Below are 16109 nucleotides of genomic sequence, written 5' to 3' on the forward strand. Positions count from 1 at the left end.
AATTATAATTTCTTCCATAAATAGTCCGTTACACTCTCTAGCTTATTTTTTACATAACATAATTTATAACAGTATCCCGGAAGCAGATAGTTTCGTGAAAAATAGCTTCCATTTGGTCAATAAACTTAATGGCCTTCACGTGGAATCGGATCTCGTCTTAGTTTCATTGGACGTCGTGTCTCTTTTCACCAACGTTCCAAAAAACTTAGCGGTGGAAAGCGTCACGACCAGATGGGATCTGATTTCAAAAAATACTACTGTTCCGGTCAATGAATTTCTTAAAGCTCTAAATTTAATAATAGATTCCACATATTTTAAATTTAATAATACTTGCTGTAAACAGATCTTAGGTCTGCCGATGGGATCACCGCTGTCTCCTATTTTAGCTGATCTGGTCATGCAGGATTTGGAGTGTAAGGCGTTAAAACTCCTTTTTTTTCATCTACCTTTTTACTGCAGATATATAGATGACATTATATTAGCAGCCCCGGCTAATTCGCTATCGGGCATTCTTGACACGTTTAATTCCATGCATGACCGTTTACAATTTACTATGGAGAGAGAGATCGAGGGAAAAATCAGTTTTCTTGATGTTATGCTTATAAATGTGAATAATAGGATCATTTTCGATCAATACCGCAAACCAACTTTCTCAGGAAGATACTTAAATTTTTTCTCACACCATCCCCTGTGTCATAAAAAGGGTGTTATTTTTGGTTTGGTTGACAAGTTACTGTTATTATCACATCCTCAATTTCATTGTTAGAACTTCATAAATTTAGTTAACATTTTATTGGAAAATAACTATCCTTTAAATTTTATCTTCTCCATGATAAATTCCAGACTTAAACACCTTTTTTATAAAGATGACACCTACGTTGAGGATAAACGTGTTAGAAGATTTTTTACGATCCCTTACATTGAGTCGGTATCAGAGAAATTTTCGTCTTTCGCATGTAAGTTTGACTGCAGTGTTGCGTTCACAATCCCTTCTAAGCTTAATAAATTTATAACGACAGGTAAAGATCATATAGAGCGTCTTTCTTGTAATGACGTGGTCTACAAAATTAATTGTAAGGACTGTGATTCTTCTTACGTGGGACAGACGAAACGTCAATTAAAAACAAGAGTTAGCGAACATAAAGCAGACATTAGGAAGGCCAGTTCTCCTTCAGTTATTTCGTTACATCGCATCGGAGAAAATCACGAATTTGATTGGGAGAACGTAAAAATTTTAGACAAGGAGCCATCTTATGTCAAAAGATCTATATCCGAGATGCTACACATCAAAAATCAAATGCACGGACTCAATAAACAAAGCGATACCGAACTTCTCTCGGATGCATATCTTCCTATCCTCGAGCGTATTCCTCCTTCTTAGGTTCATCACCCCTTCTCCTTCTATTCCTTTCTTTCGGGCCACCGAGGCTATCTCGTTTCGGTCTATATTATTTGTATCTATTCTCACCGAGATGTAACATCCCATCTCAAGGCTGTGACACGAGTTTTGGTACTTAGAGGTAATTTGTATTTGATTTTCGCTTTGACTTATTTCCTCTTTTCCTTTTTTGAATTTACATTACTTTTAGAATGATTTTTTACAATTTTATATCTAATGACTTGTACAGTTTTCTTATTTATTTATTAGAATCTTTTTACTTATATTCCGCTTATACTTCTTCTTTTTTAACTATTTATTTTCACTGTTGTATGCCACAAGCTTTATAGTCATCATTTTAACATCATTGTCTTATTTATTTATTTATTCATTTGTTAGCAACCAATCGATGTTGTTTCACAAAACTCTTGTCTCGGCACACGCTCTGTGAGGTTGTTCACAATATCATTATGCTAAGACGCTACAATAAGATGTAATCTCTATCTTTTTGGTAACTTTGTTTTTAGTTTTAATTTTTCGATTTTTATTTGTTTATTCCGACGAATTCATTTCTTAATTAGTGCGATTGTTTTTTTATAGACTTGTATTATCACTGAAGAAGACCGTTATTAAAGGTCGAAACGTTTGCCTGCTTGACATTGAAGTCTTTCGTTATTTATTTGCACCCGACATCCTGCGTGGCTCTTGAGCTTACTATTCTTTATTTTATATAAATATTCTTGTTCTCAAATTTAGCTGTGAACTTTTTGGATAAGTCGCAAATATGATGATAATTGGTATGCCTCATCGCCTATCAAAACGAATGGCAACTCGTATTGACCAACTAGAGAAGGTGGAGGCACATTTAAAGTATTTGCATCTAGCCTTGATTTTATTTTGCTATTAGCAAAAACTCCAGCATCGCTACGACGACTCTCTGCTCCTACATCTATCAAAATAAATCAATAGTATGCATCTGAAATACCAGTAAGATTAAAGCTACGGTGCTTTTTGTAATTATAGTACAAGGAGCCACTATGAGTAGGAGCATGTAATTTGAATATTTAATTGCACTATTTTATAAATATTAAGTACAAATAATGTGTGAATATATTATTACCTCTATTGCAATGTGTTTCCCATCTATTGCCCCAATGCAATGAGGAAAATTCCACATTTCTTCAAAGTGTTCTGCAATTTTTATCCTTGCTTGGTAATGTCATAACTATATCTTTCAATTTAAGCCAGATTTCATTACAAGTTTCATGTATTATTTATGAAAGAGTGTTTGGAGAAAATGCGTATCCTATTGATCTCATGCTATCTCCACTAGCTAAATATCTCAGGCAAATTTGCAACCTCATATAAGAAGCAATTGGTTCTCTTATATTTATTTGCTTTTCAATTCCGGGGCCTACTATTGAAAGAAGATGCTCAAAGGTGTTTACATCCATTCTCAGATAATTGAAATATAGCGAATGATCTGTTGTCCTCAGCATGGTAATTAAGTTGTCGCTATCACCTTGACGAAACCGCTGTTCTACTGAATAAATGGACCTGACCCATACACTTTTCGATTTTTTTTTCTGACAAGGCAACATAAATTGTATATAACTTGATTAAAGTTGACCTTTAATTTTTCCTTTCGATATCTCATCATTGGAGTTTTCAAATATATTTTCATTACGTGTGTAATAGACTTAGTCACCATGTTTAATTTTTTATCCATAATAAAAATTAATTATGAACTTCTGGATGAAAATTAATAATTACATAAAAGTGCGAGTATAGCTGTCAAAGACGTTTTAAAGCAATAAAGCAATGAAGCAATACGCATTACGCACAATTTCAGTCCACTATGTTCACATGACGCGAAAAAATGATCATAAATGCGTGAAAGCAGTAAAAAAATTATTTTAAATTTAAAAGTATTTATTGCAAAATGTTAAATACTATAGTAGTGATAATTGTTTTTACAATTGGAGAAATTATATTTTATTTTAATAAGCAAATTATTAACAAAAAGTTAATATCTTCTAAATTATATTTATCTTGGATGTATCTTTGCATCTCTTTGACGCACCATGTGAACATAGCGGACAAAACTCGCGTAATAGAAAAGAGCAGAATAGCGCTAATTGATCGCTTCAATGACGCATTTTCTACTCCGCATCTCTATTACGCATCGTGTGATTTCATCCTGATAGCCATCTGTCTGTGTTGTTGCTGTAATGTTGTCGAAAACAAATGGCATTAGTTTTCAGCAAATTTAGAACAAAGTGTATGCCTCATTTACCTTTGGTTTGACATCATATGAATGCAGCACGTTTTGCTGCCAATATGCTGCGTATTTGCTGTCAACGGTTTATCGCTATACATAAAGAGCAACATGAGAGCAAGTTGCCACCAACATGTGCTGAGTCATAAATTTCAGCAAAAATTGTCAAAAACGGTTAAATATATATTTTGTACTCTTTTTTTTCAAATATATAAAAAATAAATAAGTTAATTCTTCTTTCTGCTGAATTGTCACCACCCTGTCAAAAATGTGCGATAAAATCGATTGAGATTTCTGCACCTAAAGTACGGTATTAAGACCGATTGAAAATAAGATCGGAATCCAGATAGATTTATTAAAACAGAATACATTAATGTAAACGTAATAAATGTTTAGTTTACAAAAAAGTATTTCTTGTATCTTTTTCGTTAAAAAGAATTAAATTTAAATTAAACATTTAATTTATGTACAAGTTTAAATAACAATATAAATCGTTATTTACATGTAAGAATATAAAATTTTTTATGTAGACCAATGTTCCGCACACACGTCACGTTTGAAAAGAATGAGAGCGAGTATTCGTCTCGAGCTTACAACAAGTAAGTCCTAAAAGCTTACGGAAGAATGAGCTGGGGTGTCCGCTGCGGTGACACCTAGATATAACGCCTGTGGTCGCACTCGACTCGCGAGAAAATCCTCCGCGGTGTGGCCACCTAGCGGTGACGCCAGCACTCACTTGTTAAATCCATTTATCTGATCTGATAGCCAAGTAAATAATTAATTTACTCCTGTTTATTTATTACATTACATACGCTCGCACGAACACACGATCACATACGCACATGCACGCACACACACACAAATCATTTTCTACATTTTATTTGGCTACAAGACAATAATTAATATATTTAATGTTTCTAACAAATAACGACAAAAGCACAGCATCATTATCTTTTTTTTATTATCATCACGTTACTCTTATGTTGTCGAAAACGATTGATAAAGCAAAATGTTTTCCACGAATAGAAGTCATTTTGTTGGCAATAAACAACAGTTGCTCTCCGTTTGCTTTGAATCTGCTGACATAAAATGTCTCAAATCTGTTCTCATATTGTTGAATATGTAGGACTATGCGTTACGTTTTCAGCAAATACATAGCAACTAGTCGAAAATTCATGCTCAGCATTAAGTTGCCTGATTTTGCAAAACATGCATGGCTATCACCCTTACGAAAAAAAACCCTCAAGTTTGAGTGTTAAACACTCACAAAGAACACTGAAATTTGGGTGTTAAACTCTCAAAAGAACGCCCAAATTTGGGTGTGATTTCGGACCGTCAATTGAAGGTTACACTCAATTGAGGGTTAACACCCAAAGAAAACCCTCATGAAAAAACACCCAAAGAAAACCCTCATAAAAAAACACCCAACTAGGTATTAACGGTCCAAAATGACAAATTGAGTGTTACCCTCAAGTGGATGAGAGTTAACACTCAATTTGTCATTTCGGACCGTTAATGCCTAGTTTCATTCTGAAAAATTGCGAATGAAAGATTAATTATTTGAAATAGTTTTATTCAAAATAATAAAATGTATCTTTATATCACATTTTTATACATATATCACATTCTTATATCTTATATATCTTATATATATCTTATGTATTTTTAACTAGTAGGTTACACCAATTGCACATTTCAGAATATTTTTATTAGATATTAGATTTTATAGATTACTCTGTTTTTTTCTTCAAATTTCGTGCAACATTTATGCACTTGTTGGACACCGCTGTTTTAAACAATTCCTCAGCATTCTTTACCGTCTTAAATTGACATAATACGTGATCTGTAAACATAAATATAACATTTTTTTTAAATACAATTGAAAAGCGATACATATATGTTATGATCTTAAGAAAGTATATTAAAAATCAAAAAGTTTAAATTTCCATATAAAGAATTATTGCTTCATAATTTTTGTTTTTATTAAGTAATTTTTATAATTTAGTTGACTAATTTATAATTTTTAAAAATTTTTTTAAAGTAGATTACCTTTCATTGCAAGAAATTTATCGCTGGTGGATAATGATTTCTTCTGAAGAGAACCTTCTGTTACAACTTTATTGCCTTTTTTGCCAGTTCTCGATGAACAGGCAATCTCTTGAGTTGTAAATAAATGACTCATCAGGTCGCAAGTCATTTTTCCGACGTCTGAGGTACGGATTTTTTTCATTACTGAGTCTGGAATTGAAATTCCTCTGCCTATGGGTACTGCATTCTATGTAAAAGATAACCATAAAATATAATACATGAAACATGAACATATACAAGATTTGTATTGATTTTAACGACAAATAAATAATTATTTGTATAATAAAAATGTATTTGTAGAAAATGAAATAATGTCTACGCTAACATAAAAATTTGGAGTAAAAGTTTATTTTAATACAAAAGAATATATAGGACAAGAGTTGTATAATTAATAAAAAGGAATATACAATACGTACATTACAATTATTTATATGTATATTATTGTAATGTATATAAGTCATTCATATTATTATTTAATGTTTAACCCTTTCATTGACACATTTGATGTATAGTATGTATATATGTATTTAAAAAATAAAAATTTGATTTATTTTGTTTGCTGATAACAAATCTAAGTATGAAACATTTCTAATCATTAAACTCAAATACATTCTAAATATTTATCAAAATATAAATAAAAAATGTTTTTATTTAAAAACATTAAAGCACATTAAACACATACAAAATTCTTAGCATAATAAATTACCAGTGAAGGGCAAATATTGAATAACATAATTTATTAAAAGTAAATTAATTTTGTTAATTTAATTATGAATTGAATTACCTGTTACATTTAAAATTAAATTTTTATTTTTTTTTAGAGGTCGATAAAGTGGAAACGGTGACAGACTGAATTTTGACAAAACTTAACATATACCCATGGCCAATATTATATATATATTTTTATTTCTTTTAGAGGTCAATGTATATATATATATATATATATATATATATATATATATAGACAAATTTTCATATACTGTCAGCAGTTTCTTCAAAATTTGGTCTGTCTGTTTCCACTTCATTGATCTCTAAAAGAAATAAATATTTGATTTAAATAAGTATGCGTACCTCATCTGTATTCTCAGTCTGTTCGACTTTAATTGTGTCCGCCATCTCAATGTTATTTTTAGATTCTTCCATTTGGTTAAAATTATTTACCGGCATTATTTCAATATTGGTAATAGTTTGCGTCAAATCTTGATTTATATTCTCCTCGTTTTGCATTGATTTATCCATATCATTAATAGCAATCACTTTTAAAATTTTAATAGTTTCCACATTGTTTTCTTTTGATGTCTCTGTCTGTAAAACATATTACATATTTGATAATTGAATAAATAAAATTTTTTAATACATACAATGATTATATATATAATAAATATAGCATCCATACCAACTCTTCCATGGAGATACTTTGCGCCTTTGGAGACAAATTTTTATCTATTACTTGCAGTTTCTTCAAAATTCGGTCTGTGACCGTTTCTACTTCATTGACTTCTAAAAAAATAAAAATTTAATTTAAAATATGGTAATAGATAATTCAATTCATAATTAAATTAATAATATTAATTTAATTTAATAAATTATATTATTCAATATTTGCCCTTTCACTGGTAATTTATTATGCTAATATTTTATATGTGTTTAATGTGTTTTAATGTTTTTAAATGAAAACATTTTTTATTTATATTTTGATAAATATTTAGAATGTTTTTGGATTTGATAATTACAAATGTTTTATATTTAGATTTGTTATCAGCAAAGATAAATCAAATTTTTTATCTTTTAAATACATCAAATGTGCCAATGAAAGGATTAAACATTAAATAATAATGTGAATGACTTATATACATACTTTGTGATAATGACTGAAGTTTCATATCAATCTCGACATTTTTAACTGGTTCTTCTTTTTTCTTTTTAGTCAACAATGATTTGTAGTTGTCATCACTGGATGAAACTGTTTCGTCTTCAGATGATGTAAACGATAACTGAAATCCAAAAATATTAGATATTAATTAAAAAATCGAATACACATAAAAAAAATTTATAATATAAATTATAAATAGTACTTATAAAAGGACTTATATGCACCGAATGTACATATTAAACTTGTTTTGATATGCATATTCGGTGATTATACTCCAAGCGTCTCAAGACTTAGTCTTTCTCTTTCTATTTTACTGATAAGACACTTGGAATATCTCAGAGAGTGTATCAATGACAAGCATATATACTTACAGTGTATGACGAATGCTTCTGATCTTTAATTTGTTTGGCAATTTTTTCTTGCGACGCCACTTTCAATTTTTTATGGAACTGTAAAGTATATAAAGAATATTTTTTTTACATTTTCTTATTCACATTTATTACATTTTCTCCAAGCTTCTAGATTTTCTCTTCCTTTGCTTTATCAATCAATAAAATAATAATTTAAATTAATAGTATAATATTAAAAAATTAGGTAATAAGCTCCCAAGATTCCAAATCGAATTAGTAATAATAAAGGGCTTTTCGGAGCAAAGCTGGATCGTGGTGCTAATATAAATAAATTTCTCAAACGACCGTTTCTTTAATTCTTATGAACAATAGACGTTTCATAAATGATGAATTAATGTTTATTAGGCTTACCGATGCGTTTATGGAAATATTATACTGAGGATGACCGCATTTACGGTCGAAACGTCTATTGTTCATAAGAATTAAAGAAACGGTCGTTTGAGAAATTTATTTATATTAGCACCACGATCCAGCTTTGCTCCGAAAAGCCCTTTATTATTACTAATTCGATTTTAAATTAATAGAAGAGAAAACTTAGGAGTATGTTAAATTATATGTAAAGCTGTTGAGAAATGGTTTATAAGATTTTCCAGTATTTGTGGAAAATCAAATAATTATAAAACATTACAAGTAATAACGTTGTCAATTACATTAATCATCACTTACTTTGGAATCATGTTTAGGTTTCTTTACAGATGTGTAATTATCTTCATTGTCAGAGAAAGATTTTTTCATTAGCCTCTTTCTTTCCTTCTTGCTTGGATTATTGATATCAAATTTCTCAATTTCTACTAGTTGTCGGTGCATATCTGTCCATTCTAAAAAATAAAAATAGTTAACTCGTACATATTTTAATATAAAATTTTATGTATAACATCAATTTGAAAATGATGTCGGACTACGTTAACAACTTGCTCAAGAAGGTAACACAATAGTATTTTAACCCGAAAAACAATGACATGCATAATGAATAATAAATTTCAATATTGCATATTATTGAATATTTTATACTGTATTCTACAATATAATTTAAATTTAGATTTAAAATGTTTAATTTTATAAGACAATTCTTAATTGCACATTTTTTTCAGGGGATATTCCTAAGTCGTACGGATGTCCTTTGGATGTCCATACGTCCTAAGAATGTTCCCTAGATAAAGTATGCTATTAGGGAACATACCTCCATATGCTAGAATTCTGACTGCCGATGTTATCCAGTCTTTTTTGGTCAGTGATTTCACAATCTTTTTCATTTGTTGAGCACTTTTAATCTCACATGACGGCCACAAAATTTCTACTAGCGTTTTGTTCTTCACAATAGTTTTTAGATCCTCGCTATCTTTATCTTTTACTAACCAATCTTGAAATCCGACGGCAATACTATTATTCTCATTTGCGAATTCAACGAGTATACATTTATCGTTATTCATTGTGATGGTAATTATCAAACCTCCAATTTCGATAAAGTTCCCTAAAACAGCACATGATATCGAACAAATATTGAGATGTTATAAATATACGCACAATATCAATATTGTACGGATGTTCATATATGATATCTAAAATATTATCGAATATTTATACGATATCTTGTGCTGTAAGGATTAGGCACGTGTCTTACGAAATGAAAGAACAAAGTGTTGCTCTACCCCGTACACCATTAAAGTCAGCGATTATAGGTTAGATAATCGACAAAATGCAGCGACATGAGTATACCGTTATGCGCATGTTCTGTGATTCACCTTTAACTACATTATTGAAACGATGAATCAACGATCACTTGGATACAGGCAGTACTTGAAAAATTCAAGATTAAACATTCCACAAACAACAATAAATTCTCGAAGAAAAAAGAAAATGGAAATAGAAGAATTTATGCAACTTAATCAGGTATACATTTATATGCATAAATAACATATGTACACACAACGCACACAAACGCGCGTGCGTTTTTCCGTTTAACAAATAATCAATAATATATTAATAAAATTGTATATTACTGTTTTTATATTATAGGGAATAAATGATGCAACAATCAATATGGATATTGATCAGGAAAGTGGTAATGAAAATGATGCAAATAATGCTTACGAACAAGGCAATGAGGATGGCAACAACGAAAATGCTTATTACGATCAACAAGATGATGAGAATGACAATGACGAAAATGTTTATTACGACCAACAAGATGACGAGAATGGTATTGATGAAAATGCTTATGACGAACGATACGATGATGACAATGAAGAAAACGATGAACAACAAAATGATATTAATGATGAAATTATTTTTGAGGATGAATCCATGATTGACACAGCTGACGAACAAGTAAGGCTGCTATAAATCTAATTACATTTATATGTAAAAATAAGATTTTTAAAAATTTTGAAAACTAGAATAAGGATAACTATTTTATAATATTATTTTACTTTAATTTCTTATAGATGAGACAACCGATTTATAATGGCTGTCAATTAACTCAAGAAGAGAGTGACACCCTTATCATGAGTTTTGTCATTCGTCATGGTCTAACAGATGCTGCGTTAGATGACTTATTGAAATTAATTAATTGCCATCTTCCGATTACATTAAATTCATCAAAATATTGTTTTTTAAAAAAAATGAATTCCGTTATAAACGTGAAAACATTTTATTACTGCCCTGAATGTTATATATTGATAGATTTTGAACAGAGGGCTTATAATAATTGTACATCTTGCTATGTACGATATGCAAAAATCAATTTAAAACGTAATGGACATTATTTCGTTCACATGCCATTGAAAGATCAATTACGAGATTTATTATCAAGTCCACTTTTCCATAAATTACGAAGGGGTTGCGCTGAACCTGATGTTCTTTCAGATGTAAATAGCGGACAAGCTTATCGAAAGCTGTATGGTAATGTTATTAATAATTATGATATAACTCTTCAATGGAACGCTGACGGAGTTAATATTTTTCAGTCATCAAAAATATCGATGTGTCCAATTCAAGTGGCAATCGATGAATTACCATATCGATTACGTAAAGAGAATATCTTGCTTGCAAGTTTATGGTGTTCGTCTAAAAGACCTGTAATGGATTTATATTTGAAACCATTTGTAGATGATTTGAAAGATTTACATGAAAATGGTTTCGATTGTTTGCCACCTGATTTTGATGCACCTATAACTGTGAGAGTACACACCTTCCTTGCATCCGTAGATTCTGTAGAACGGTGTGCATTACAAAATATACATCAATATAACGGTGAATATGGATGTTCATATTGTTTATGCCCAGGGGAAACAGTAAACGTAGGTAATGGTAACGCCTGTATATATGTTGAAGAAGGCCGTAAAAGATCTAAGAATCAACATGAACAAGATGCTATAAAAGCAGTTACAGAGCATACGATTGTTCGGGGCGTTAAAGGTGTATCATTATTAATGCTTTTACCAGTTTTCAATATTATTAAATCTTTTCCTCCAGAGTACATGCACTCAGTGCTACTTGGAGTTGCCAAATTTTTTTTAAACGCTTGGTTTTATAATCCTGCTGGTCCTTGGTATATTGGTACAAAGAGAGATGTTTTTAATTCTAAATTAACATCAATTCAGCCACCACGCGAAGTAACACGAACACCAAGATCGATCAATGATTTAAAATTTTGGAAGGCATCCGAGTTAAAAAATTTTCTCCTTTATTATTCCATGCCGTGTTTGAAGGCTTTGCTTCCAACTAGATTTTATAATCATTGGTCTCTGTTGGTTTTTGCAATGCATATCTTTCTACGAGATAGAATAACTGATGCAGATTATATTCAAGTCGAAAAAGCCATTAGACAATTTATCGAACAAATTCCTGATTTGTATGGTTTAGAATTTATGAGATATAATGTGCACTTGCTACTTCATATACCAAAATCAGTTACATACTTCGGTGCGGTATGGGCTTGGTCAGCGTTCCCATTCGAGGGTTATAACTATGTATTGAGAAAGATGCTTTTCAGCTCCCAATTTGTATTACAACAAATTTGTAAAACATATTGCAGATTGCAAAAATTAAAATTTAACGATACCTTTAATACAAGGAATTGTAATCAGGAAGGAAAAAAGTTGTATTATGATATGTTAGGTAATAAATGTAAATACATGTAAACTTATTGTTTTCGTAATGATATTCGTTTACGAATTTTTGGTGCTGGCAGTAATATTCTGTTAAACCTTACAGAAAAATTGTCGATACAAGCACTCATCAATACTAATATTGAAACTAATGCTAAATCGTATTCGAGATTTATGTATAATGGAGTCTTCTATCACAGTAATTCTTATGACAAAATGTATAAACGAAATAATAGTGTTATACGTACGTATTTAGGAGAATTTATGACAATTACAAGAATTATTTTAGTTTTTTCAGAGACCGGTAATAATTCGTTCGTAATTGTTGGTACATCTTTTCAAATATTACCAGATAAAGTACTGTGTTCGCATTCTAATTTTTCATCGGCCAGTTATTCTTACGCTGTAAGACAAACAAATAACATTGTAACATTACTTCCCGAACAGATTACTAACAAATGTATTCTTTTACCAGGTGATGATGACGAAAGAAAATATATTATTTTATTGGTTAACAATGTAGAAACGGATTAAAATTAAAATGCTTAATAATATAAAAATATTTTAACAAATTTGTAAACTTAGTGTAAAACTAAAAATGTACAATAAATTATTAACGATATATATTACATATAATTTATATATGCGTATATCATTATTGAATCGAAGATTATTAATTAGGCTTAATTAAATACACAAAATAGGCTTAATTATATATAGCTGATATAAATCGATCGGAGCAATAATTGAATATATATTCGATCAGCAAGAAATCACAGCATCGAATACTAACACTTACCAATATTTACATTTAAATAATAAATCACTAAAACACTAAAATCGCATATTCTTAATCAGTGTTTCCATGTCTACACCAAATTAACATGGCTGCGTTCAGCAGAAAAAGCAGCTTTGCAACTGTTGTAAAATTCTTTGATATGATTGGTTCTTGCCCTTAGTTCCTGCTGGATCTAAGTGCACAAACCAATCAGATTAAAGAATTTTACAACAGTTGCAAAGCAGCTTTTTTTGCTGAACGCAGCCAATAAATATTGATACATACTGACTGATACACTTAACATTGACGCTCAAATGCTTAAAATCGACACTCACACTATTGAGTGTTTGCACCAATCCAACACCGAATATTGATGGTCACACCCAACCGACACCTAACATTGATGCTCAATGCATAACCCCGACACTCACTATTGGGTGTTTGCACCAAACCAACACCGAATATTGATGGTCACACCCAACCGACACCCAACATTGATGCTCAACGCTTAACCGACACTCACTATTGGGTGTTTGCACAAAACCAACACCGAATATTGATGGTCACACCCAACCGACACCCAACATTGATGCTCAACGCTTAACCGACACTCAATATTGATGGTCAACACTCAACATACACCCAATATTGAGGGTTAACACTTAACTTTGATGGTAAACACCCAAATTTGAGTGTTAACACCTAAAATTCAGTGTTTTTTTTCGTAAGGGCAGGTATAAGCTAAGCGATTATTATATTAGGTTTTCTGTCAATCAAATTCAAATCGGTGAGCGGACAGCTACCTGCTTTGGCTGGCTTGAATTCTGATACACACTGCTAGTACTAAAAATGTAGTTTCATATACTGTAGACATTACGTATAACGTAGATTTTCAGTATAACAGTGAATTTTGCAGTCGTAATACTAAAAGAAAAAAAAATGCAAAATTTATTTCAATTTGAGTTTATTATTTACTACAAGTGCATAAGTACAATTGCTTTGATAGTAAACAATTCAATAAAAATAATAGTTTGATTTGCTTATCCCTTTTTTTAACCACACGTTTTATGTTAAAATAATAAAAGCTAATTAAAGTAATATTTTTCGTTACAAATTCTTTTCGGAGCGAGAGAAAGGGGGAATTTGATAAATGTTTGTTATATTACTTGTATGGTTTAATTTAAGAAATTTTTCACAATGGATAAATATGCAGCACGCAGTTCGGAAAACTAGAAAATTTATATGAAATTACAAAGGAAATTCTTATTTAAGCATAAAAAACCGATTTGACCGTTGAAGAAAAATTAAAAAAATAATAGAAAGAAAAAGAATCAGTACAAATTTGATCTTTTAATATTTGATAGTGTAAGTATTTTTACAAACTAAACATATGAGATTAACAAATTTTGACAATTATAAAACGCTTACATTATATTTGACGAATTTCCACATAGTTTTGTTACAATCAAATAAGAGACCTAGACAACTAAATTAACAGTTTTGCTACAATACTGTAAATTCACTCTCAAATAATTATTTTGACTTTCTTTAAATCTCACTCAAAAAATATACTGCAAGATGAAAAATAAACATCTTTTATACTGTCTTCACCGTCAACGAATATAATCTTAGTAATTTTTATATACGTACTTTTTTTTATTTTCTACAAAGATATATATATATATATATATATATATATATATATATATATATGTACATATAACTTGCAGTAAATGATGTGAAAGCAAAACGTTTCTTTTGGCAAATTGGATCTGTTGGGAAAAGGCACAAGATATCACGCAAAAGATACGATTCGACGAACAAAACATGAATATAAAGACGATAACTCATGCACACATAAAATCGCTATCTTTCTACATACTTACAGTTCATGATTAACGTAACGACCAATAAGCTCTAGTCGTTTCATTAACCATGAACTGCGAGTATGTAGAAAGTGGTGACTTCTCAGTTTGGAAAATGGACAGAATCAAAGTCTTTGGATGTACACTAGGTTCCACCGATGCCTTAACACATGAACTTGTACGCGTGTCAGGGCATATCAATATAGTAAATTCGGCGTGTTCCGACTCAAGATATTTTTACATTTCATGCCTGTCATCTGACGATTATACTCAATTAAATTATTAACAACAATTTACCTCTTTTTGGTTTTAGTTAAATTTTTCTTACATTAAAGTATATAATCAATTTTTAAGTCGAAATTAAATATAATTGGTTTACTTTAAGAAAATTAATAAATATTGATAATAATATAAATGTTATATTAAATTTTAAAATATATATGTATTTTATATGATTTTTAAATGCAATTCAAATGTTATTTAATTTACCTAATACTCTGTAGATGCTTGAATTTTTTAATCGATAAATTTTTTTTATAAATTTAAGATAAAAACATTAAACTATTTTTCAATTTTTATGATTCCATGACATAAGGTCTTCAATTCATAAATATGAAATTAGACTTGGACTTTAATAATATTACTCTTAGACATTAATAAAAATATTTTTTACATTTATTTTTGATGCCTAATAAATGCCTAAAAACAGCCTAATAAAATTTTTATAATTATTAGGTATGAGTATAAGATACAGGTAACGAAATCTTATACTCATACCTGATAATTATAAAAATTATATTAGGCTGTTTTTTAATAAATTAGAGTACAAAATGTCACTGGCCGGCAGGGATGGCACGCAAAACAGAATTCGCGGTTCAAATGAGTCAAAAACAATTAGTTCTGCTTCAGAGAACAAAATTCAGGAGCAGAGCTGTATTCAAATTTTGAATATACGTAGAAACAAAACTAAAAGCAAATGTTATACATTTAGTTTTGCGATCGGTGCAAAACAAAAATAAATAATTAAAGTCTTGTACTAAGAATCAAAATTATATTAATAAGTATTTTGTTTTCGCATCTAGTGTGAAATTAAATGCATCAGCAAAACATAGTTTGTAAAATAATATTTAAATTTATTATATTTAGAAGATAATATAAAATAATATTTAAATCTATTATATTTAGAAGAATACGATCAAGAACATTTCAAAAAGATTTCAATAATTTTTCAATAATATTTCTGCCAGGTTTTAAAAATCACGGACATAGTTTTGACAAAACATAGTTTTGTCACCAAATCAACAAGATAAGAGAAAAAAAATAACGAGTA

The 16109-nt window shown here is 29.9% G+C and overlaps 2 protein-coding genes across 2 annotated transcripts; one reads left to right on the forward strand and one right to left on the reverse strand.

The window, feature by feature from the left end:
- Positions 1–5212: 5212 nt before the first annotated feature.
- Positions 5213–9738, reverse strand: LOC105200695. Its single transcript, XM_039454338.1, has 9 exons — positions 9649–9738; positions 9208–9498; positions 8694–8845; positions 7989–8066; positions 7603–7738; positions 7141–7244; positions 6816–7049; positions 5706–5931; positions 5213–5499 (listed from the first exon to the last, which is right to left on the reverse strand). Exons 1-9 carry the CDS (start codon positions 9686–9688, stop codon positions 5387–5389), a joined length of 1374 nt encoding a protein of 457 aa, XP_039310272.1. The 5' UTR covers positions 9689–9738; the 3' UTR covers positions 5213–5386.
- A 36-nt stretch (positions 9739–9774) lies between these two features.
- On the forward strand, positions 9775–12670 carry LOC120358747. Its single transcript, XM_039453995.1, has 4 exons — positions 9775–9917; positions 10044–10355; positions 10472–12146; positions 12243–12670. Exons 1-4 carry the CDS (start codon positions 9792–9794, stop codon positions 12668–12670), a joined length of 2541 nt encoding a protein of 846 aa, XP_039309929.1. The 5' UTR covers positions 9775–9791.
- The last annotated feature ends 3439 nt before the right edge of the window (positions 12671–16109 follow it).

Source organism: Solenopsis invicta, chromosome 10 (assembly GCF_016802725.1).
Source record: "Solenopsis invicta isolate M01_SB chromosome 10, UNIL_Sinv_3.0, whole genome shotgun sequence".
In the NCBI taxonomy this organism is placed as follows: domain Eukaryota; kingdom Metazoa; phylum Arthropoda; class Insecta; order Hymenoptera; family Formicidae; genus Solenopsis; species Solenopsis invicta.

Coding starts and splice junctions, on each gene's coding strand:
- LOC120358747 (XM_039453995.1), top strand. CDS start 9,792: ATGAATCAACGATCACTTGGATACAGGCAGTACTTGAAAAATTCAAGA. Junction 9,918..10,043: donor AATTTATGCAACTTAATCAG/GTATACATTTAT, acceptor TTTATATTATAG/GGAATAAATGATGCAACAAT. Junction 12,147..12,242: donor GTTGTATTATGATATGTTAG/GTAATAAATGTA, acceptor TAAACCTTACAG/AAAAATTGTCGATACAAGCA.
- LOC105200695 (XM_039454338.1), bottom strand. CDS start 9,688: ATGGTGTACGGGGTAGAGCAACACTTTGTTCTTTCATTTC. Junction 5,932..6,815: donor AGACTGAGAATACAGATGAG/GTACGCATACTT, acceptor TCTTTTACATAG/AATGCAGTACCCATAGGCAG. Junction 5,500..5,705: donor TAAATTTCTTGCAATGAAAG/GTAATCTACTTT, acceptor TTATGTTTACAG/ATCACGTATTATGTCAATTT.